The 26,294-nt window shown below is 37.7% G+C and overlaps 1 protein-coding gene across 12 annotated transcripts in view; it reads right to left on the minus strand.

Annotated features, from left to right (window-relative positions):
* Positions 1 to 26,294, minus strand: part of LOC308193061 (uncharacterized protein) — a 101,820-nt gene that overhangs the window by 70,217 nt on the left and 5,309 nt on the right. For 6 of the 12 annotated variants that reach the window (XR_013949341.1, XR_013949342.1, XR_013949343.1 and 3 more), the window contains exons 4-6: positions 14,970 to 15,092; positions 4,800 to 5,016; positions 2,535 to 4,671 (exon numbers count right to left, since the gene is read on the minus strand). Coding sequence is in view for 4 of the 12 variants with exons in the window: in XM_080587265.1 (XP_080443391.1) it covers positions 2,657 to 2,751 (95 nt within the window). In the remaining 8 variants the exon portion in view is untranslated. Of the gene's footprint in view, positions 1 to 2,534; positions 4,672 to 4,799; positions 5,017 to 14,969; positions 15,093 to 26,294 lie in introns of those variants that run through there. The other 6 variants (XR_013949340.1, XM_080587265.1, XM_080587266.1 and 3 more) reach the window with 2 other exon arrangements.

The raw sequence follows: 26,294 nt of genomic DNA on the forward strand, positions 1-26,294 counted from the left end.
ACACTCTAGAAACTACTCTTTCATACCTATGTCTCTGATGTTATGGGTCTTATTCCTCAACTATTGGGCTTAAACCCACAACCAAGTAAAATCATTTACTTAAGGTGCTGTGTTGGCATTATGATAAATGAATACTTCTGTGAAAATAACTGCACAAATTCTACAAGATAACATATTTTCTTACTGAATTTCTTCTTGAAGCATTGCCTGTAAGGCAGTGGTAGATTTTCTTTACTGTGCTAGTACCTTCTCAGTTATTTCAACAAGATAAATGAAGCCAGTTACACAAGCACCAGGCACCAAACACACCTTCCTGAGCCTCAGAGAAATTTCCTTTGGTTGAAGTCACTCTGCATTTCACTTTAGGCTCTGTATGATGTAAAGCTGCCAGAGAAGACTCCATTGATAGATAGGAGGATGTACAATATCATAAAACATCTTGGAGGAAAACATGCTGTCAAGAAACTGCAGGGAGCAGAGGGTATGATGCCTGAAAGGAGGAAGCTAGGGCAGTCATGGGGTGGAGTTTTTTGAGGAGATTTAAGGCTGGTAAAGAGTATGGACATCACATAAATTAATACCTGAAGGACCCCATGCAAACTGTAGGCTATCTTAGTTGACTCCAATCTCTACAATCTCCCCCTTTTCCCAGTGCAAGGTGAAATGGAGCCAAGTGCTCCCATTTCCTCTGAGCACCTACTTGCTTGTCCCCAGCCCTTCCTTAGTCAAGCCCTCCTACCAAAAGCTCCAGCACAAAGACATCAGGCCCTCTCCACCTCTTTAGGTTTATTCTGTTCTTAGTGTTCAGCAAATGTTTGAGAATTTATAGAGCATTACATTAGTTAGGAAAAATTTATAGAGGTTTATTATCTGTGAATTAAGTATGTATATTCTGTACAAGAACAAGACTCCAAAAGTGTAAAGAAAAGACTAGAAATCCATTATTTGATAATCATATATGTTCTCCAAATGATTGGCCTAATATAGTCCATCTGTTGCAAAGCACATTAATAGATGAAATGAATGGCTTAGCACATTGAAAGTATACAGTCTAATGTAGTAAGTGATAAAATCTATAATCCCTGCTACAGGTTAATATTACTTGTTCTGATATTAAAAGTATTGAAATGCTCAATAACATTTAATAGAAAATAAATAAGGAAGCAACCTATGGTACGCTGTTCCAAGAACTCTGTTGTCTCTTGTAACTGAGAGAGATAAAAATTTGCTAGCCACACCTAGCTACTAGGTAGACTACTATCTAATCACTACTTACCAGTATCAATTAAACCAGCATCAAATGGTGAATTCTACAAAATTCTATTCATTTTATTTCTAATGTGTGCTTCTAAGAAATGCATCCTTTTTTTTTTTTTGTCCCTTCATTTGTTTTACCCTTTCTCACTTCCTTGCACCAAGTAAGAAAAAAAATCCTTGTTTGCAGAAGTTACAAGTCATCTTAATATATATTATCATCTAGGCAGTTCCACTGAATTAGTGGAAAGTTTTTTAATGAGATGAATTACGAACTAAAGAGCAATAGGAGAACGTTGCACCAGGTATTAAGCAGATGTGGCCTAGCAGAGCTCCCTCAACTTCATATCACCTAAGCTTCTTCTCCTTGTGTGTGCTTAAAACAGACTCAAGAATCTGAAAACACATATCAAGTGTTTTTCTTAATATGTGGCTCCACTTCTGATCCCACTGAATTAGATGCTTATCTGATCCTTCTTGATCTGCATAACTAGTTTTCTCACGTGGCTTCCCGGCTCTGCAAACATCATCAGTGTTATCATTAGGAGCACAGCCTTTCTCACAGTACTTAGGAACTTGCTTTGCTAAAGTCAGGAAGGGAGGTGCTACAAAAATGGAAAATAGCACAAAATAGGGAAAGTGACTCACAATATATCTAATTCTTAAAAGATCTTAGATGAAAGTATAACAATACCCCACACTTTCCACTAACTAAATCAAACCTTTTCTTTAGGCTCAAAGAATTCTGAATTTCACATACATTGGCACCCGACTCACTATGAAACAGTGCATCTGCATCTAATATGACCCACCTGATGTCTTTAATGTACTATGAAAACATACACTTCTCTGCAGAATTTCCAAAACTACTAAAGTAAATGAGAAAAAAAAAAAAAAAAAAACATAAGTAAACAAACAAAAAAAGGCTTGAGTCTTTCCTCCTGATTTTTCTCATGTTACAATGGATGTCTCATTTGGACTTAAGCAACGCAAGTTCAAAGCTACTACTTGGTCCTCTTATTTTCATGGACAATTGTGTTGAAAGGACCAAGCAAGGGAGTTTTTGATTTATTTTTATTGATATGTCAGCAAGGCTAAAGACGCAAATAGAGCAGGTAGCTAGATGTCATTAAGATGCAGTTAAATACAAAAGCTTCAGTTATATAGTTCCATATTAGTTCATTTCATAATTAATCACAATAGATTCAGATTTAGCATTTTGTTGCAGTGTTATAAAGTTTCCTGCAGTATTTGTTCTAACTGAAATTATGCTCTCTCACCTGAATAATTCATGTGCAGACCTTGAGTTAAATCTGGATAAACATCTAATGGGAAATTTCCAATGCATTGAAGCCAGGAAAATTCCTGTCACTGTTGCAACAACTTATATCCTGTGCCTTACCGAGGAGGCTGATCCATGCAGCCAGCTGAAGCAATGATTTCCAAGCCTTTGCTCAGATCACCTTCCTGAGAACAGACTTTTCTCCTATCTACCATGTTGTTTGCTCTTGCACTAACTTTCACAAATTATTAAGGAATTCAATGCACTTCACAAGTTCTTTGATTTTGTTCTGAATAACTGCAAATTACTACTCTTATGTAATTTAGAATAGATTGCAAATCATTTAAGCATGTGCTTAATTTTAAGCCCAAGACATTCCCTGAAACTAAAGGAACTACTGAGAGATATAAAATACCTGTTTAAGTGCCCTAAGCATTCGGGATTTGTGAAGTGCAGAGACATTGCATTTTTGCCTGGCAGGGATGCATAGGGACATACTCATGAGAGTTTGCAATCAACCCCGTTGACTTCAGTGAAATGGCTAATGCACTAAATTAGGCGTCAGCTTGACTTCCTATGTTGAAATGAGGTCAGAGAAATTAAGAGAAATCTCTAGAGCATTTAATTAGAAACCTCCATCTATAGCAGTGTAACTCTTACAATTAGCTGAGCTGCAGTGAAAAAGTCAGAGGCCTTTCTCTGTGCTATCCACAGAGGGAACAGAGAGATGGAGGTCTGAGATGCAACCAACAAGCATATGCAATGAACACACAGCTGCTTAGACCCAGGAAGGAAGAAACAGGAGGCCCAAGGATGTGTCTTTGAACTCCCACTCCTCTCACTCAGAAGTACTGCTGATTCGGATGCAGAAATCAAGTGCACTGGAGATGCAGCCCATGGAGTCCCATGGCCCCAGCTGCGCATTGCAGGTTCCTGACCACTGCTGATCTCTCTATAGTCCTGCCTGGTACCAAAGAAACAGACCTTTCTGACTTCACCCACCTACAAACTCAGCCTGGCACAGGAGAGGAAAGGTTTCTTGTGATGTTACTCAGAGCAGGGCCAGGTGACAATAAGATCTGTGTCTATGCAAGCCCTACCACAGCAGCACCTGGGCTGTTCCTAGGCTGCAACACACACGGATCTGCTGAAATGTGCCTATGCATTTTCCTGTGGTTAACTCAGCTGTATCTGTCAGAAAACTGCAGAACTTACCAGCACTTTGAAAAACTGCAAAATGTAGGAAACACAAAAGTGCCTGCACTTCACAAATTTCTCTGACAAATTCTATCAATCATTCTATTACCTAAGCCTTAAGGATTTGTTGCTAGACAAGAAAGAAAACATCCTAGGGTAAAGAGATGAAGACAATGGAGAGAAATATTACATTTAGTAGCTAAATTCAACTTTCTTTTGTGTAACAGACCTTTCTTGCCTGATTCCCAAGTCCTTATGGGTTAGAATCAGACCATGAAAGATATATACTTTCTCCTCTCTTCAGACCCTCTCTGTCAGTCATCAGGAAAGAGCTGCAGATTTGTTCCACCTACAGAGCTGCTCTTTAGTGTTTGGGACAGATCCAGACTGAAAGGGAGGAGGGGCTGACACCTGCCACATCACCTGTAGAGCTTGCTTCAGTGCTCACACCCCAGAGCCCCTCATTTGTTTTCCAGGTGGAGAGAAGAGGGAAGGGAAGAGGAGGGAAAGGAAGGGGAGGGGAGGGATTCACAGAGAGCCCAGAGAGAAACAGGCATACCAGAATCACCTCATCTTTTCTCTCCATTTTTACTGAACAATTTCTAATACCATTTTTGTTGCTTAATCACTGCTGTGGGAGTATAAATAACATTTTTGTCTGCAATGTCTTTAGATATTGGAACAATTTATAGTGTGGAAAACTAAAGAGTGGACAAGTACTCACAAGTAACTGAAACCTGTGAAAAAACAGTAATTGTTACATATTTTCATACATATACATAACCATAATAATGAAGGACTGATTTCTTATGCTTTGTCTTCAAAGTCACTTGCTTTGCTTAAATCAGAATCAGCAACAGAAGAAAACCAGCTATACTCATTAACTCGTGACAGCATCATATGCACTTGGTGAAGGAGACCTGAAATTTCTTCTCTACCTTAAATAAATAAATAAATAAATAAAAGATTACATAAAACACAGGATAACATTTTATGACTAATAATAATAATAATGGCTATCTATTATGCTTTGCTTTTCACCAATAGGTATCAGCGTCTGACTTACTTTTCCTGTTTTCCAGAAGAGAAAATAAGGCACAAAGGCAGAATGACTGCCCAGGGTCATCCATCAGGCCGACACAGCTTTGGAAATGAAATCCCGGTTTCCTGAATACCAGCCGAGTTTTCTGCCCTTAGCAGTAAATGATTGGGTATTTGAATATCTTAACCACCAGAGGACAACTTCACCCAATCATTCACACATCTGTGGAAACAAAGGCTCTCTGGAAAACACAAGTTATGCACAGTTAAGCAGTCTTTGCAGTGTCTGACGCTCCCAGTGTTTGCAAAATAATTTTTAATAGAATTCAGTAAGGAACTAGAGAGAGAAACAGCTGACCACTGTAATTATATTACATAGTAACAAAATTTGCCACTCATAATAAATGCTTTCCTATATATTAATACATTTTTGAAGCTTTCACTCTTGAGGTTAAGGTATCTAGCCATACTTTTATAGGCAACATTTTAATTCAATAACAATACTTGAAGTGCAACAACAGATCCAACAAATGAATCATCTGTGAGAAATAAACAAATTAAATCATACATGGGAAAGGCAAGTCTGAGACTGTCAGAGAAGAGGCTATAACAATAGCATGATTTTGAAGATAGCATTTTTGAATTTTTGGAAAAATCTCTCTCCCTTCTTCATGAAAAGGCAACTTGTAGGCAGATGTCTCCACGTTTTGAAAGGCTGAAAATTCAATTACTTTATAGAGTTGTTGCAAGATAACAAAATTATAATCACTGCCTGAACCATTAAACTTTGGTAAAGGTGACTGAAATAATCTCAGGGGAACCAAGAGCTTGTTTAGAGCAGGGATATTAAGCAGCAGTAATTAAGTAACACAGTGAGAGTGTAACTCCCAAGAGAAAACATGTAACAAAGACAATTTTATTACACTTTTCAATTACTTCTGACTATGCACTTTAGTTTTCTGCTGTAGAAATCCACCACAATTTCTGATCCTCAGAAGCCTGAAACACTACACAGATGTCCTGAGATAGTGCCCGAGTGCCTTTGCTCATCCTGAGACCAGCTGGCACAGTCTGGTCATATTCACTCTGTTAAACTTGGCCTGGAAGTAGGATGGCCATATCCAAACTGCCTATGGTTAACAGCTTCTCCAATATTAATTCCCAAACTGTCACACAAATTACCTGGCAAACCACTAGTCAGCCACAATTGTGCATAGGACTTTCTGAACAGTTTAACAGTGCAGACAGCCTACTTCTGCACTGTTACTTGTGCCCCTGGCACAGTTAATCTACAAGTCAGGATGAAGCCAATAATGACCTCCTAGAAAAATAAATAAATAAATAAATAAATCTCTCAGATGCAATAGACAATGGAAAGCCGGAAGAATGATGCATGGAGGAGGAAGATAGGGCCAACATTTTTAAGACGGAAAGCAGTAAGACTTAACAGAACTGTGGATAAACATAAGCAATGCAGGATGGTCTTTTTCAGAGCAAGAAGAGAAGATGTTGCAATAATCAAGTTAGGAAAGGATGAGGGATGGAGCTAGCTGAGAGGATGGAGCAGCATCTGCATTTTAAAGCTATTAGGCAAAGGGAATCTTTCAAGTTCAGAGCCAGTCCATGGCAAGGGCTCAGCCGAAGACAATGCCAAGGTCCAGGCCTGCACAGGAGATGGAAGGATGGTGCTGGAAAAGGCTGAGTTAGTGTAATGTTTAGCTCTCACGTATAGGGTGAAATTCATCTGTACATATTTAGATACCTGAGCAGCCGACAGAGAGCCTCACAGATGTGGGGAACCTGGCAGCCAGGATGGAAGCTATCAAATTAACTTCCAGATCATCCAGGATATACATGCCTCAGTCAGAAAGGAGCTATAGAGGTCAAAAGAGAAGCAGAGATGCTTAAAGAAGCTGCCTAGACATCCCAGTAGCCCAAGAAGCTGCCTAGACACTTCACTAGCCCACAGAAAACTGGTCATTATGCCATCTTACTGATGTCTTGCTGAGGCAGAATGTCAGTACAATATATTCAAGCTCAGGAGGCCATAGCAGGTGTTAAAATAATTCAGGCTGTTCTATTGGCAAAGGCAGCATTTGAGGTTAGAAGTTGTAGCTGCTGCAGTCCAACAAAGTCCCTGACCATGGGAGCCATCAGGAGCCCTGAAAAGTATCTGAGCAATGGGCTTAGAGAAGTCCCTCCACCCAGTCATCATCATCTAACGGAGTGTGGGGGAAGGGAACAATCCCTATTGTAGTAGTCTAGCCAGGAGGGTATGGTGACCAGAAAAGAGCTTGCATAACTTTTAACTATTTTGTTTCATTTGTGGGACCAGCCAAACCAGAAAAAAAAATAAAAATAAAAAATCTGAAACCTGCAATTTCAGGGGAATCCAACTCTTACTGACTACTTCTAAATGGGTAAATTCAACAATGCTATCTTCTTGGTACATAATTATAGCTACTTTACTGTATAACTATTGTAAGTTTATTAATATGTTTTTGAACCAGGGGCTAAGTAGCACACTCCCAGACAACTCCTGAAGATGATCTTAGATTTCTTATAGGCCAAGGACAATTTCCATGAGGACATCTAGATACAGCCACTGTATTTTGAATGATAAGGTAATTTATAAGTACAGACATGGACAAAATGCGCCCATCATTTTCAGGGCCAGAGAATAGGTCCTGGGACTGTGTTGGTCCAGCTGTATCCGAACTCAATGCCTGGAATAAATAAGAGTTTTGCTACCAGAAATTTTGCTGTGTTTCCCAACAGAAGTCTGAAGTACATAAACTGCATATTGGTGGTCAGAAGCATCATCTAGAAGTGTGACGCAAGTAGAAAAGAGTAGTGATATGACACATTCAGTTTGCCAACAGCTGACTTTTTTTTTGTTTTATGAATACTGCAATACATATGTAAACATTTATGGAAGAAAATGTTATGACATCAAGCTTTGCCTGGCAAAGCACAGTACAATTCAGAATGTGTTATACCCTCTTTCCCCAAATTGCCAGATAAACCCATGGACAGACAGTGTGCTGGGGATTTCATTTGTCAAGAAGAGTTGCTAGGAAAAAAAAAGATCATAGGAACCAAGAAACTCCTGGAAGCTCTTTATGATATGGGGTGCCAAAACAAAACAGCAGGCTTAACAGCTGGATCCTATAAGGGTCTGAGCTGGCAGACAGCACATGACTCCAGGCTTGCTATTATCTTTTCCCTCAGCATGGAGATAAAGCCCTCATGCTCTGCTGAACTAGAAGTAACTAAGGGGGCTCAGTAATATTTGCTTTTAATACACGTCCCATTATCTTGATACAGTTGTTTACTGGTTATAGCCACCAATAATGACAATAGTAACCATGGTCTGATGCTGTCAGAACTAAATAAATATATCTATAAGTATGTATCACTGATGATAATATTTCTGAGGCTGGAAGGTGTTGCAGTGTATATGCACATGTAACATTTAGGATGCTGCTCCTGCTTGTCCTGTCTTTAAACCTCAAAGGGCTCTGCTCTCCAGTAGCTATTTTCCATGCTGTTCAGTACCAATCATTCTGTTTTAGAAGAAAAAACAGACACAGTGTGCTTTCATGAACAACTCTGTGCTGCTCTGAAGCATTTCAGTCTCTACATACCTTCTGAAAGAAAAATACCTGTGTTTTTTTTTTTTTTCCTAAAGAGACATAACCCAATCTGATAGGCAGACATTCAGATCCCATTGATTGCACCATTTCTTTGAGCTTACAAATATCTCCAGCTATGAAATTGGATATTGGTCTGAGCTTCTCTTCAGAAACTGAGTAAAGATAAGAATAACCTGAATTTTACAATAAATAATGTATCATTCATTACGCTTTAGGGAAAAAAAAAAAAAAAAAGTGACTTGTTCAAAAACCTCACATGTATTGTATGCCTTGGTCTAAGAAAAACACTATTATTTATAGAGTGTTATGAAATAATGGTAATACAGAAATATTCAGGTGGCCAAAGATGGATTTTTATGGCTCCAAGGCTTATATATAATATATATTATTTATTGTCCCTATAAAAAGCTCTTATACCATTACCTTGTCTGATTTTTCTCAAGGTCCAACATAACCATAAATATTTTCTGCACTTTAATGTACATCTGGGATGAAGCTCCTCAAATGAAAACACTACATTACTCTATCAGCATCCTTATGCTCCCCTTGTGCCATGCCATCCTAGATTCCCCATTGTGCTTGTACAGGACTTTGGGGGGGGGGGGGGGGGTGTTATCACTGAAGAGTGCTTCAGGGACATAGAAGTACAAGAGTATATTAAGGGAAGCAAATCAGAAGACAGACTGCAATGTTTGGAACACAAGATGTGCCCACACATGAAAGGAAAAGGCAATGATAAAAAATCCTGTATTCTGATTTCATGATTTGTTGGGATTCAGTCACTCCATCTCAGGAATCTATGTACCAAAAGATTCTCCTGGCTTTATGCAGGACAGGCTATTTAAGCCTCTTTGTATATAATAATAATAATAATGTCACACTTAAGCTACTTCATGGCTTAATATGTACTTAAATGCATGTTGAAGCTTTTAAAGACACAATTCCCTGCTTCAATAACACTTTTTCAGATGTGGGAGGACAGTCCAATAGTAATAATACAGAGTTAAAGTATGCTGGCCCAGATTCTGTCCGGAATTACATTCCCTAAAAGCCCACTGGCAGAGAAGATAGGGTAAATAACTGCTCACCAGCTGGCAAAGTTTTTTTCTTACTATCTGCATTCAAAACAAAATTTAGAATAAGGAAACTTAGGCCTACTAATTGCATGGCTGTTCACAGCTCAAGGGCAGCTCCACTATTAGCCATAAATAAGAGTCAGAACTTTCCATGCATTGAACAGCCTTCTTGCTTAGAGAGGAGTAAAATCCAAATAACAGTGTCACAGCAGACCAACAAATCCATCCCAGGACACCAAAACAAACAAACAAACAACAACAACAAAAAAAACCACCACCACCAACAAAAAAACAACAAGTAATAAAAGAGAAAGAACAAAAACATCTAAATTCAGAAACTATGTAATCTCCTTTATGACTCACTGCTATCTTGGCAAGCTTGTCTGTTTGTTTCTGGTTATTTATTTCTACTTATGACCAGAAATAAGAAAAGCATGAAAATTGCCTGGGAAGAGAGGCCTGCAAAAGGCCAGGTGAGTCACTATGCTTCATTCTCCATGACCATAAGAAATAGTGTCATAGCTTTTAAGTCCATATGGGTCAAGATGAACATTCATTTCCCTCATGTACATAAATGCAACAAATGATATTCATCATCCCCAGCATGAGAGTCAAACCCTCAGTAACTGCAATGCACTAAGGGAAGACAGATTCAGAGGGTGAAGTCTGGGCTGCTACCCACAAGTGGACAACTCCTGAAGCTGCAAAGTGAGATGAGCCATCACCTCCTACCCCAGGCAGGAGAAAAAAGAAATAAAGAAAGAAACCTAATAAAAGAAAAGTTATATGTTCCTGTAGACAGATAATTACTGCTGCCACTGATAGAGAATAAGAATCAATAACAGTGTAAGTGGGGACAAGCATTTCAGCATTACTGACAAAGTTGTATTTAGCATGAGCCACAGTCATTACCACCTAATCACACCCAGCTGCAGAATAATTTTTTTTTGAAAGAGATGAAAAATCCTGCAGTGATATTTCTTGATGTTAGAGCACCCCAGTTTCTCTCTCTTCCTCATTGTTATCGGTCCTTCACACCACCTCGTACTGTAGAAACTCAATGTACTGATCAGAACTCTGGCATCTCTCAGGACTGGAAACCAGTTTGATCACATAAATGATTACAAAAGGTCAAACAGATATCTTCAGACCTAAAGCTGAGTCCCTGAGGGCACAGTCCAATGTGAAGAAATAAAGGAAAGTGCATGCACTTCTCACTTACCAGCTGACTGGTCTCCCCTGACTTTTCCTACTTTCTGCTGGAGAGATTTGAGGACTCCAGGATGCCCCTGGAAGTATTCAGAGTTCCTGCTTTGAATTTCTCCTGAATCTTCTGGGATATTTGGAGAGACCATCATGCCAGAGAGACTGTACTTTCTCATGAATGAAAATCAGAAGTAACCTACCAAAGCCTAAAGAGATCTGGTTATACTACAGCCCTGTATGGCTGCGGTGTCTCACCTTTCAGCTGGGGAACTCATGCAACTCCATGAACTCCAGGAATTACACCAGCAGTAGGCCAGTAGCATTGGATCTACATTTACAATATTCTACACAAAATATTAAGAATAATGAATTTGTTTTTATTTCTACTTTCTGTGTTTTACTGCATACAGTCTAAGGGCGTCGAAGTGGTTTGATTTTTGAATGCATGGATTGAAGTGGGAGGGCTACATTTTTAATGACTTTTAATTCCAGACCTTATACATGCTGCAATCACAACCAAAACTTAGTAGGATTACAAATGGGATGGCACGTGTTTGCTGAGTTTGTACCTCAGAGTGTAGTAACACTTGATGCATTCTCATTCACAGTACACTCTTTCCCAGAACTTCCAAAAAAACAACACGTGTAATTCACCTTTAGTTTGTGCAAAATACCCTGAAAGATATGTAGCAACAATATGCAAATATGGCAAGCAATGCAATGCTGCTGCTGTCTGAAAACAAACAACCACAGTCTTTGTTAAATCTTACCTCCTGTTTTGCAAAAAGAAAATATCTCCTGTTTGGAGGTTGTTTTGTTGTTGTTGTTACTTGTTTGTTTGTTTGTTTTGAACAAACAACTATCTCTGAAAATGAAATGTCTCTGCAAGCATAAGCACAAAATTTCTTTTCAGCAATCATAGCTAACTTTATTAGAGCTTTTTCTCTTCTGCCACATGTGCCCATATACCTCCTGACTGTTCTAACAGCACTTGGGAGCTGGAGAGAAACACTTTCAAACACATATATTGCTTTTTCTTTCAACTCAACTGGTTGTGATTTGCTTGAACAAAAAACTGTCCAGTTTAAAAACAAACAAACAAACAAAAGAAAAAAAATCACCAAGGCACCCTTAGGAGATTTAGAGGAGAGGAAAAGAGAATGCAAAGAAAAAGTCCTTTCTAATTTTAAAGCCCTGGGGGAAAATAAAATTAAAATAAAATTAAAATAATAAAAATAAAATAAAATGAAATAAAATGAAATAAAATGAAATAAAATAAATATAAAAGCAGTTGCAGTGGAGTTGGGGAGGTCCCATTTTTGCCCAAGCACACCACCTGCTGGGTGCATATCCACAGGCATGTTGTCACCTGCACTGTCGTGGCAGTTTACGCCAGCTAAGATTGCTGCACAATCTTTCTGTTTTGAGGCAAAGCCAAGGGGTTCTTGTCTCATCAGGTTTTCCGAAGTGTCTGAATTTAGGGATGCTTCAGGGACAGACTCAACCCAAGTTAAAGAAGAGAGGACCCCCAAACAGAGGGCTGCAGCTGCATTGTTTGATGTAGGACTTAGCAGTAAACTATGTTCAGACTCCCCTTTTTGTGTGATTTCCTGATTAGAGATATGAGTGCACACACACTGTGGAAAAGTACTGGCAGTAAGTAGAACGTGACCAGAGAGCTCTGGGCTTGCTGAGCCTGTACCAGCCTGGCCAAGACTGTGTCTGCATTGCCAATTAGACTTGCAATAGGCATGTGCCAGCACCTCTGCTATCAGCAGACAGTTAAATGTGTAAAAAGAGCTGAATCATCCCCAAATAACCAACAACCTCTTCTTCCATCCAGGCAACTATCCAGGGGAAAATAAATAAATAAATAAATAAATAAATAAATATAAAAAATAATAAAAAAGAGAGGGTAAGGATGGTAGACAGTGACAACATGGAGATTAAATATAATTTAGATGCTACTTTCCATCCCAGTTCCTAAAACATGCACATCCAAAACCTAACACTTGCAATAAAACATTCAAATAAAGATATTATGATACATCTCCCAAGGAAATATACCCCTAGGTCGGTTTAGTCTTATGTTCCCACACACATAGAATATATGTAAGAAGTCAGGAGACACTGTAGAATTTGTTTCCTTTTTCTTTTTCTTGACCTATTATATTCACATATAGTCTTAGCTGACCACACAGACTTTGAAAATGTCTCAATGCTGTGATGACATACTGCCATACCAGCAGCATGAGTCTTACACTTCCTGGAGTCTTTGCTATGCCCATTAAGGGCTAAAGCTTAAGCACCTCAATTACAAATGAATTCTTGCCATGTGAAGAATTGCACAAGGAAGCAGCCTGTTCATTTCCACCCTGCCTGAGGATATGTATTCCAGGTTATTGAGTTTATTTTGGACTTAGATTAAGAGAGAGATTTTAGCACAGGTCCACACGACATCTGCTTGTTGCAATGGCAGGTAAGATGCAACATCACTATGCAAAGCTGTTTCCCTTCCCGATGACTTTCATTATGATCTCTTGGTTTGATACAAATAACATTGCTTCTACCTTGTTATAAAAAATCCCATGACAACAGAGAAAACAGAAAGTAAGTTAGAAAAATGCAGATCTGCTTGCTTCCTAAAACGTCTCTTCTGGAAGCTGATTTTTAGGATCTAAATTAAGATCTGGAATTAAAAACTCCAAAACCTTCCACAGATCCAGCATATGAAACTTTGTTTAGAAGAAATTAGAATACATCATAACAATTCTGCCACCTTTGTTGGTATTACAGATCTGAAGGTTGAAAATGACTACTTTCCTTGCTTCCTTACAGTAAAATATTACACTAAGCCTTTAACATCTTAATTTGAGATGTGTAGCTTACAAGAAATAAGGGCATAACACAAAGGTCAGAGCCCCGCTTCGCCAGACATCAGACTGATACTCTTTGCCTTTTAAATTCATAAAACTGAGACTATAAAAAAGAAAAAAGAAAAAAAAAGTTTTTTTTTTTTTTATAGAGGATGTAAAGTAATAGTATTTACAGAAGAAAATGACTGCTGATGAATAATAAGCAGAAATACTACTAGAAAGAGAAATGTGGTGGGAGGGAGTGTTTTTTGGGGGGGAGAGGGGTCATCCTAGGTGGAATAGGTGACATGACAAAAGATGTAAGACTAGATTAAATGGACTGATGCATGTAAAATATATCAGACCAACAGCTTGTTTGAAATATCATGGTGAATCAGACCACAATGAGACTATGTGTTCAGGTAGAAACAAAGGGCTGTAGTTAGTGAAAGAGGTGGATGAGAAAAGAGCAAAGATTTGGCAGGACAGGTGCTGGCAGCCAGCAGAATGAGTGCTGCTAACGGAGAAGGCATTTGCAGACAGGACAAATGATTGGCGTTAGGAAGACACTGAGGGATAAATCCATCGCAGATTTTCCTTTGCATTGTTTTGGATTCCTTCTTTGCAGCATTTGTATTTCATTTACAAAGCTTTTGAGACTTGATCAATTCATCTTAGTGGTTATGGTTTAGCTATTTCTCCCATGAGAAATATGTTTCCAAACCTGGTTAATTTGATGTTTCCTGTTTTGCATGATGCATACTAAAGGCAAGAAATGGCAGAAGGAGGGATGCTGCTTTTAAAAGGAAAGCAGAAAGAAAAGAGAAAGAGAAGATGGTGCAAAAAGAAAACAGAGGCATTTAGTGTCATTGCCCACAGTGAAAAATAGTGACACCTAGAAAATCTATTTATATCTGTTGTATAAGAGTCTACATTTTCTGAAGTATTTTCAAATAAATAGTATCCACCTTTTGCTGAGAAACTCATGTTTAAAAAGCCATTCCATCTCATGTTGTAGAAAATACCAAGAGGGAAGCATGGTTTTTATGAAATATAAGGCCCAGCCTTTCAATGTCCAAGTCAAAGAGAGCAGTTCTCAGACTCTCCCAGTAGTGAAATCAGTCTAGTGTTAGTCACTTCAGTACAGTCAAAATCTGACTGCTGGATAAAAATGCATTAGTAGACATTTATGAAAGTAAATCCAGATAAAAATCTGTGAACATAAATATTTTGTTTCCTTTGTATTCCTGACCACTGCACTTAAATCTCATATTAGTAGCAAATACTCCAATTTGTTATGTTAAATTTACAGTTTTATTTTGGCTATCTGGGAAATAAAATTTTATTTAACCTGTTTTAAGAACTCAACTCAAAAAGAGAGGAAGAATAGATTTTAACTTACATGCTACTTTCCACAGTCCTATTGTCTTTGTCTAATATACAATGTTCTCTTTTTCTCAAGATTTTCCGAAGTCCGGAGATCTCTTATTTCCAGTTAATATTTTTGTTCCCACATGTAATAAACCTGTAAGTTGGACAAAAACAGACTTTTTTTGGCAAATATTTCATTCACTGTTCATAAATAAATTTAATGATATAATTTTTGCTTAATTTAATTTTCTTTTCCACATCACAATTATTCTGCTAAGTATGGTCAAACCTAAGCAAAATTAGCTAATCTAAATGAAAGCAGAAAAATAAAATATTTACCTATTTTGTGTACATTAATAGATTCATGCTTAGCTGAAAGAAAGCTCACAAATACCTGAAAAACTTGAACATGAATGGCAAGGCTGAACTGTATCTACTTTAAAGTAGTGAGGTCTTCTTCATAGGAAAAACTAATTACAAACTTTATAAGGACTTAGTGAGGTAGTAAGGGAGCTTAATGCAGTACAAGGATTATAATTACAATTAAAAGTACACAGTTAACAAATCTGGACTGTGCAGGATATAAAGGAAAATTTGAACAAGAAACGGTATGTTGTCACAGTCTTTCCCACAGTGTGCTTGAACATTTCACATAAACAGGACAAACAATACCGGGTAAAGGAGTACCCAGGTCTGCCAGCTATAGGAGGAATGTTTTCTGGCTTTTAATCAAAAAAAAAAGCAGTATGATATATCTGGTTAATCATGTATTTTCCAGATAAACAACACTTTCTTCACATTCAGTCCTCTGTCATGTTAATGGAAGTTGCGAGCAACATTTGCTACCTGTTTTTTTTTCACTGGATATCAAAACCGCCAAATCCACATTTAATCCATGTAGTTAACATACAATGAGAACACAGTGTTTTACATCTCCTAAATTATAACTAACAGAAATAGTCTTGTTTGAGGATTTCTTTCTTCAGGCAGAAAAATATTCACTTTGCATAAAATGGACTCACTCTTCATGCAAATTATCTACTGTCTTTGACAAGTCTGAAGCATTTGACCTACGTGCCTACCCTTTTTATTCACATGACAAAGTATACTGTGTCCATAACATCCTCTTTTTTTGTTGTTGTTTGTTTTTTCCTTCAAGAAATGTGGAATATGAAAAAAGTGACACATCATCAGAAAAAAAAAAAAAGCAAAAGAACGAAAGAAAAGGATGAAAATTCAAGGAAGAAAATGAAAATCAGAAATTCCAACAGGGAATAAAAGAAACACATTCTGTTTATCAACATTTTAAAGAGAAAATCATTTGCCAGTATCCTTTCCCAAACACTCAGTTCAAGTAGAGATCCATACGGTAATATAAATTGCATTTCCAGTTGGTCATGCAGGAAATTCTAATTGTTTTTGAATATGAAGAAGGTTATTCGGGGAACAAAAAAACAATCCAGTATTTTGGGAACGTTTATTTTTCCAACTATGCCAAAAACAGTATTTGTACCTTTCTATTGGAGGTCTCTAAGGAAATATGGGATATCTACTCCTCCCCAGGAATTCCCCAGACTCTAACAGTTCCCAGGCTGCAAGTGTGTTAGAAATTTTTCTGTTAATATATATGTTACATTTACAATGTCACTGCTACATGACACATCTGGCCTATGTCACAATATGTTTCTTTCTGACATCACTTGAAAGAGAATCATCTGTGATATCATATGTAAAAATGTCTATAAAATGGTCAAAATTCATTAAGCATGACTGAAAAGAATTTCATGATGTTTGCATGCATCTATCCAAAAAAGGGAACAAGACACAAGATTCTTCACACTGGTCTAGTTTAAGAGATGTTCCTGAAGATTTCAGAGGAAGTTATGATATTGTACCATATCAAACAGGCTAGGTGTTCCTTCCCTGTCACCATCACGTTGGGTACACTAGCATAAGGCATTTCAGTCTGCTCCTACCCAACCCTGGGAATGTGAGCTGAGTTTAAACAAAAAACGGCTCTACCATTCTGAGTGTTTAAATTATCTGTATTACTCTCACAGACCCCCTATATCTTAACACGGTTGTTCTGTACAGTACATTTGACTTCTGTTTAATTTTCACTGAATTATTTGGAACAGGTTGTTCAGAGAACCTGTGGATTCCCCATCACTGGAAGTATTCTAGGCCAGGTTGAATGGGGCTTGGGCAACCTGATTTAGTGGGACGTTTCCCTTCCCATGGTAGTGGGATTGGAAGTAGTTGATCTTTAAAGTCCCTTCCAACCCAAACCATTCTATGATTTCTTGACCGTGAGAGACTTTAAAATTTTTGAAAATCTTATGGCTAACAGTTAGATTTGGGTACTGTAACAGAAATATTGTGCAAAATATTCTTTTGAAATTCTTTATGTTTTTAATGAAGAAAGATGTATCAGTTTGTTTACATTAAATGCTGACTGCTTCAGAAACAAAATTTTTAACAAAAACATCTATTCCATAGTTGAGAACAAAATAAATAAATAAATTCTAATCTAATATACTTATCCCAGATCAGTAATTGATTCTCTTCATAAGTCTTCCCTTTGCATTTTAGAAAAGTCAGACACAGGTTTCTGGGTATTGCTCAACAGGAAGAAATGAGAGAAAGGAAGTGACTCCAGCATATATAGTATTGAATCATACTGAACTATTTGCTACAGTGCTGAAATATTCAAGGGTAAGAATGTGGGTGTTATTGCTATTTTATATTTTATTGATATACCGAATATTGTTATTTTATATTTTATTTATGATAACATATTATATATGTTATTTTATATATATCTAGCAGATCTATTAAATGGCCTGCTGCACCTTTAAGTATTGGCACTTTCCAATCAGAAGGCATGGTAGCCCAGTGATACAGTACTGCCAGTGCTAGCCCCTGGCCACAGGCACGTACTGAGTTGGCGAAGCCTCAGTCCCAAGTCTTGTCAGCTTTCTCTGTCTGAGCTTGTTGTGATCTGTCTGCAGCTTTGCTGCCATTTGCTTTGGCTGTAAAAGCAATTATTCACCTGATAAGGTGGTTCCAAATAACTTGTCTGTTTTTTTGTTTTGAAATGTACAACCATAGTTCTTGTACAGATAACAGCACAAAATAATTACCCTGTGCAAAATGAGGTATTTCTGACAGAAAGAGAAGATTGTATTGTGAAGAAACACAGGCCTGATGACGCAGCAGAGGGCTCGAGAAGCAGAGAGACAGCATGAGGAGCACAGGTACAGGATGACTGAAGATATGGCACCGCCTAGCAATGGACAGTCACAGCTGCAAACACATCAGTGGTCAGCTGAAGAAATAAAGACCTGAGAAAAACAGTTTTAGTGGGGAAAAAAAAAAAAAAAAGAGAGAGAGAAAAAAGAGACAATAACTAACATCTATAAAACTCATAATTTATAATAAAATCTAAACAACATAGACATACAAAGCAACAATGAAAGAATAAGATTTAAATGTACATAAGAAAACATACAAAAATGACCCCAAGCCAGAGGGAGGAAGAGGAAATCATCAACTCAACACCTTTTTACTCCCAGTAAAGGTTTCAGGTTGCCATTGACTTGCCCTATTCCCCTTTACACACCCTGCCATCAACCTTGGGACACAAAGGGGCAATAGAAATGTGACCATAACACAAGGTAAATAGTTAGATACTAGGAAATGTGTGCACAATAATGTAAACTGTTGTGGTCTGTAATGCACGATTACATTAAATGTTTGTTTTCAACACAAAGATCGGTCTGGACCATAAGCTTATTTCCAGGTTATTCCAACCTGGTCTTATGGAAAGCTCAAACTGAAATGTGGATCCAAATCAACTGGCACCAAGAATTGCAGACAACATCCCATGACTCAGCCAGCTGTGAACTTCACAGCTCAAGTCTTCACTCCATCTTGAAGTCAGCATTTAAGAGCTTATGGAATTCCACAAGCCTGGTGAGTATAGAGCTATCCTATATTAAAAAAAAAAACACCACTATATCACTTGATAAATCAGTAAAATTATTATTATAGTTGGGCAGTGTGTTGGCATGAAAAATAAGAATTCTCTTAATGTTACAAAATATTAGAAAATGTAAGGTTTGCATTGGTTTGTATTAAGTAATCTCAGATAAAAACAGACATTTTTCTCTAGGAGAGCAGCCTAGCTTTGAAGGGAACATAAGCCGTGTGCATTTCCCCATCACCTTTTCAATCTCCTTCAGATAAAGCCTAAACTTTGTTTGCATACTATAATTGAATGGAAGACAAGTCCCTTTCTCATATCAAAACATGTATCTCCTGAGAACAATCAGTGAGCAACCAATTACAAAGATTAGTGTTAGCTCATCTGTTACATGAAATAACTCCTTACAGAAACCCACTGACAGGCACACAGCACACAAGATCAATATGATCTTTCCTGTTCCTCTCACTCTAATTCCCAAGAGTGCCTAACAAGGACAGATACCCATTGAAAGTGGTTAGTAGAAAAGCCAACAGGATTCAGTTGTGTTCTTTCTTAACAATAATCTTTAGGAAAACAAATATTTCCACGGGGAAGCCGTAAAATACTAATCCTCTTACTACATAGGAAAACCTCAAGGTCTCCTTTTCCAGCAAAAGTCACATTCACTTACCATTCAAGAAATGGCATCCAGGATTTTTCCTACTGCCTGAGATTAAGCCAACCAGCTTGACAGTAAAAATGCCAGTTTGGCCAAAAATCAAACCTCAAAACTTTTCTCCTGGAGACCCTTTACATCCTGAATAATTGCAGCCTCCAGTTTCCCAAAAACATAACAATACCTATGAGCTATGGCACTTAGCAGCTATATGGCACATCATACCTGAAGATTTTACCCACACCAGGACAGGGCACTGACAGATGCCCGCTGGCAGCCCACCCAACCAAGCACTGAATGCCCCGTGCACACCCAGAGTCCTCACAGGTGGCTGCCAACCCCACACCTCTGATGCCAGGCAGGAGCAGTGAGAGGCCCTTCTCACCCTTTCCCTGCAGCTGTGTAAGTATCTTTCATTACAAAGACAGACTGCATAGCCCCCACCAGCCAGCTCTGAATGCCTTCCAGTTCAAAAAATAACGAATCAGATAACCATTAGGATGGCACAACATTTATACTTAAGTATTGTGGTATAAGCTTCACCGAAGGCTCTTTTGTTTGAGCATCAGGGCAAAAGTTTGGGCATGGGGCATATTTAGCTCAAAGTAAGAGCCACAGGTTTGGTTACTTGAGAGTTTTCAAGAATGCAAAGCTTGAAAAAGAGTAATAATTATGTTGTAAAGAGCAATAATACCCCAGTAAGACTGAGGAACAGAAGTCCTAATGAAACATAGAGCAAAAAGACAGTGCATCAGGTACTTGAGTAGCAATAAAGACTAAAGTTGCACGAATATCAATTATGTCTTCTGCTTAGCTATAGCTACTTATATAAGCTTGAGAAGCTGTCAATACGATTAACACTTTCCAATTTTTTAAGGCTGTTTGAGTTTCGTAGTTTCATGCAGCTTGTAAGTACTGAGCACTGCAGAAGCCAGAGCTGCTATTTTGGTATCTAACCTTAGGTCTGTTTTCAGGCCTTATTGCATTAAAGATCAGTAAGCACAACACATTCATCTGAAAACACATCAGTCCTAACACCAGAGATGTTGCAGTCACAGTAATATGTGATAAAAAACACCCACTCATTATAGATATACTGGTGTTTTTGTGTTGATGTCATTGCACATAGGCATTTGAAGAGAAATGCAATAGAAGTATTGAAAATTTTAGAGCACATGAGGACTGTAGATTAATGGAGTTGTGCGAAGAACATGGAAAAAACAATATCTATAGCACTGTAAGCAGAGACAAGTATTCACTGGACAGACTCTCTATTAAGTTTTACAAAGACAGTTCTTCATATCTTCACATCTTCATATCTAAAAAGTAGTTGGCGAATAGGGGATTTCAAATGATTTTTAGTATGTTTCAATAATCTCCATAACACTAATTCCATAATCAATTGCTTTAAATATTTAGACAATTCTGGATGAGAAGGTTTATTGTATATAGGTTTTGTCATTCTTTTCAATTCTTTTTTCATTCTCAATGTTATTATTCATTTCCTTCTTACATCTAGGAACACTGAAATACAAACAATCCTGTGTTGTATCTATCCTATGATCAGATTCCCAAGGCGTTTCTTATAGATGAGGATTCTGCCTGTATGATAGATACTGCACTGCATATTGTTTAATAATCCCTCTATTTATGAAATGACCACTACAGCATCTTTCAACTGTGCCTAAATAATTAGTGAATATTTTAAGAGTCAAATAAAACTCACAGAAGACAATTTTACTCAAAAGTTTGTAACAGCTAATTTAAATATCTTCTCCTTTCCAATAGCCTTTATCACCATATGAGCACATCTTGAAAATCTTGGTGAGAAAGAAAATGTGCAAAGGTCATCTGTGATGAGGATTAAATACGCTCAGTCCAATCCTTGGAATTAGTTTCCAAAGCTCAAATGACAGAAAATTCAATGTTATGAGGAGTAAAAGATGGGAATAGCCTGATTTGTGGTCTGCATTTTAAGATAAAAATAAAAAGTTCAGTTATAAGCCATACTGAGGGTTTGAGGTTTTTGTTTGTTTGTTCATTTTTAATCAGGGCAGTGTCTTGAGCCCTCCACTTCATATCTTTCTGTTTCTTAACCAATGGAAAGAAAATAAAACAACTCAGACCCTGCAGTACAAAGTTTCATTTCAAATTGACTGTTGATTAACAAGCAGAATACATACACAAACCAGACCAAATGGGCACTACCCTTATTACAGTATTAACTATTTCCCCAATCCAATTTATTTATACTGAATGAGAATTTATTGATCCTCAAGAGCTGATTAACATATGAACAAATTAAATGATGAGTTAATTAAAGCAAACGCTCTTAAAATTTCCAAATTACAGTCTCTGGGCTATCTGGAATATTCCAAGGAGAGATTTGCTAATTACAAATTATTTATAAATATGGTTACAAATTTAAATAAAAGAGAGGTTTCCCCAAAGTACAGAAGGAAGGAAGGAAGGAAGGAAGGAAGGAAGGAAGGAAGGAAGGAAGGAAAATCCAAGTGCCACATACATAAATGCCAATTATGATCAGTACCTCAAAATTCTGGCATTCACCCAGCATTTTGTGTTATTTAAAAAACAAACAAAAAAATAAAACAGAGCTTAATTAACATATTTCTTGATTCTCTAGCCCAAAGTGAACCCTGGGGATTATAAAAGAGGAGCATAGTGCACACCATCATAGAAACATACTGACGGCTATTTAAGAGGTTGCAGGACCTGGCCTAAGACTATTCCCAGAAACTTAAGTTTAAAATGATCTGTGCTTCTGACAGGAAGCAGCAGAGACACAGCCAAACTTTCCTTGCCCCACCAGCTGTAGGGAAGGAAAGCAATGGTTTCACCTCCAAATAGAGCAGGGTTTACCAGAAAGCATGCACTCCTTTTGGCATTTAGAGCTGCACTCACTTCCCATCACTGTCATTTCCCCCTCTCTCAATTTACAGAAGTCCTAATGAGCATTGGAGGCATTTGGTCACACTCTCTGTTCCATGGTTTCTTTCCAATGCAGTGTTATTTTTGTTACTTTGCTGTTTTTGTTTTGTTTTGTTTTTTAACTTACAGAAAGGTTTTTCTACATACTATGAAAGATAGAAGAACATTCTGAAATATAATCAAGGACAAGTTGTGTTGCTCTTATCAGGCCCTCCAAAGAGCACAATGCTAGATATCAAAGAGCACTGTGAGCATAACTATTTTTAATACTATTAAAAAGTGAAATGTCTTTCAGTTACCTGTATAAGAAAGAATGTTGGTTTTGTTTTAACTTTTAAAAATGAATAATTTCAGAATGTAATGTACATTTCAAATTAAACACTTAAAATCTTGCTGAGTTTCAGAATTGAAAAATTTCATCCAGGTTTCTTTCCTTCTGCCTACCCCAAAAGTTAGATAAAGTCAAAGTGAAGCTCACTAAAACCAAGTATTAATTTATTTATTAGGAAGATTCCACCTTCACTCACTGCCATTGTCATTTTCCTTGGAAATCTCATTTTAAATGTCACATAAGTAGCTCTGCTGAATGCTGTGTGGGCTGAGCAGCTGAGAATCTTCCCCCACACAGACAGAGGTGTCGATGTCTCATATTCCTGTTTTCATCTGAACCTCCTTATTTCCTGCCTCTCCCTCTCTTGAGCTTTATTAGCAGAACTTTTAGATCAGTTTCAATACTACCTGCCAGCAAAGTTTCTGTATATATATATATATTTATCATTCAGTCTGTCAGAAAAGGAGGCAACACTAAGAACTTCAAGGTTGATTTAAATATTCAAATACATAGTGCTTGGAGAAGCTTAAAAGTAGGGAAGAATAATTAGTTGTTTATGTCTGCTTTACATTTATCATTAAAAACAGTGGGTCAGATCCTGAAAGAATAATTGTTGTTGTGGAAAACAACAGAATTAGTCTGACTTAAGCAACTAAGGGAGAAATCTTAAGTTGGAAGAAAAATAAAAAAGTGTTTTTTTTCTAAACAGAGTTATCAAGGAGGTTTCTTTTTGTCAGTAGTTATTCAAAAATAGAACAGTAAAGTTTTTAGGTATATGTTAACAGTTCTATGGATATATAATTGGCTTCGTTTTTCAGAGATCTCCTTCTAGCACCTCCTTTACTAAGCACTCAAACCAAAGTCTGGACTTCACACAAACACCACATCTTCCATACAAAAAAGCCTGCTCAGAATTTTCCTTCCTAGACCTAACTCATTTCCATAAGTCACATAAAGGGCATAAAATTACCAACAGATTTTAATTGTCCAATGCAGTGGCCAGCTGCAAAAAGTAGGAAATATGATTTCTGAAGTGGGTGCTCCACAGAAAAGTGCTGTCATAGAGCAATCGGGTGCAATGGGTGATGTGTGAGATGGGTGGCAGGGAGTCGTGGTTGGGTGCACCTCACTGCCCACGGCCTCTTGTGAGGAGGTTCAGAGGTCATCCATGCCTAAGTGCTCACACTGAATTGTCAAGACAGGAGAGAAAGATTATTCCAATTAGATATTTTACAGTAAAATAAATAAATAAATAAAATAGTTGGATGGCAGTAATGTCACCCCAAACCAAGTGCTTTTGATTGCAGCAGTCACCTGCAAGGCATGTGAAGTTACCAAGTAAATTCTCAAGCCACAGGCATTTGTAATTAAACCCTGTGGGCAGGAATGCTAGCCTACGTTTCTTGAGAAAAAGTTACATGATGAACCAGCAGGCATCTCTAATACTGGCTGCAAAATCTTGCAGGCTTAACAAGAATTGACTTTTAGTAGGGGACATTTTGCAAACTGCAACAGCCTTGAATCTGTGCCATCTGTGTTTTAGTGCATGAATTCCACTACTTCCTTACCCTATTGTAAAATGACAAGATAAAATGCAAGTTACAGAACAAAGACACTAAGTAATCAAAGAGGATGAATCATCCTTTGACCTGTTACATTTTTTAATTAACCTGTATTGCTAATAGATGACTGGATTATCTCTCTGACAGTACATTATGGCAAAAAACAATTGCTTTTCTCCATAAATCACATCATGCGTACTCTGCAGTAACTTATGGCACCAAAGAATATCTCGTACAAGAAAGCATTAATGCTTTTGCAAATAAATCTTTGGGGATTCCTGGCTTCAGGTTAGAATAGTCAAACTGACCTAGATAAAATCATCAACATGGAAGTTTGATTTAATTGATTTGGTTTGTTTCAGCAATCTAAACTCAGTAATTTGACCTTGCTCACTCCAGTCTTAGGCCTCAATAACAATATAAGAAAAGAATGCAGACAAAATCACTGCTACCACTAATCATGACAAAGAGCCTAGTCAGAAAAAGGTTGTAAGGCAGATGATTCCCAGCCTAAGGGCCGTATGAATCATTAAGAGTTACTGGGCACAAATTTGTTCCTGCTCTGTGGTCATAGCAACTCTGATCCAAATTACCATTAGAAGATCCCTGTTTCTCACAAGGAAACATGATGAAGAGGGACATTTTAAAGATTATGAAGGAAACTTGAGAGCTGAAAATGAGAAAATCAAGTGGTAGATTTGCAAAGTGTAATTTAAAGAGACAGGGTGCAGAGGCCTTTCAGTAAGGCAGACAGACATCAGGTGGCAAGAACATGTTCTAAGAGGACAATTCAAAGCCTGACAAGCACATCAGCACTGCTGTAGACAGCCAGGCTATTAACTCCATCAACTTCAGGAGTATCACTGTGCAGTTAAACCTTTAATCTTGCTCTATACCAGCCTCTCTCTCCATGTAAACACAGAGGCAAACTCAAGCAGTCAGCATGGCACTAGTATGGTGCGAGCAGCTGCTGGGCTTCCCTGCTGCCAGGCTGCTCAGGTAAGAGCTGGACCACAATACCCAGCCCCTGCTGCCTCTGGGCTGATTTGTGGCAAGCAGCTTCCCATCCATACCCACATAGATTTGTCCCTGAGATTTCACCTGTGCAAAAGCACGCTGGGCTTTTTCCAAAGCATTCAACACAAGCGCTACAAGCCCTGCGCTACTGTGAGTATACACAAAGAGTTTAATTCCATGACTCTCTGAGCTTTCAAGTCTAGTCAGTAAATTGCAGAAAAATAGGTATTTTATGAATCTTTCTTTGCCATGAGTGTACTGAACTGATCAACTGACACTTGTGACAACAATAAAGCTACAGAATTACAAGAACATATGTCCTGGCAATATAAATACAGGCATTTTGATGAATATTACAAAAAAGCAACGAAATCACATCCAACATATAGAGTAATGTATCTAAAAATTACAAAGGAAAACACTTATAAGGATTGGACTGAAAGCAGGAAAGTACAAAACCATATCTAAAAATTCGTAACTTGGCAGAGAGAAGAAAACATTCCCCTCCGGGCACTGTCTACCTGGCACCCAGCCTACTCCATTGCAGATGAGATCAGCTTAACTAATGTGTAAGTTTATGAATAGCTGATAAAATTTGTAATTGTACTGTTTATCATTTTGTTAATCATGTCAGAATCATCAGTTTTTCTTTTCCAAATGAGAGACCTTTTTCTCACAACATTTAAACACTATTTTTAAATACTTTTAGGCCTAATCATAAATGATAGGCTAATAAATCAGTGTTGAAACTAACTGTAATTAATTCCAGCATCACAAATATGTGAAGATGCCATTTTTGCCCCAGGCTGGTCTTGGTGCCCACCAGTCACAACACAAGGGGCTATACGTAAATG

The sequence above is a fragment of the Anser brachyrhynchus genome (assembly GCF_964034855.1).
Source record: "Anser brachyrhynchus genome assembly, chromosome: 3".
In the NCBI taxonomy this organism is placed as follows: Eukaryota; Metazoa; Chordata; class Aves; order Anseriformes; family Anatidae; genus Anser; species Anser brachyrhynchus.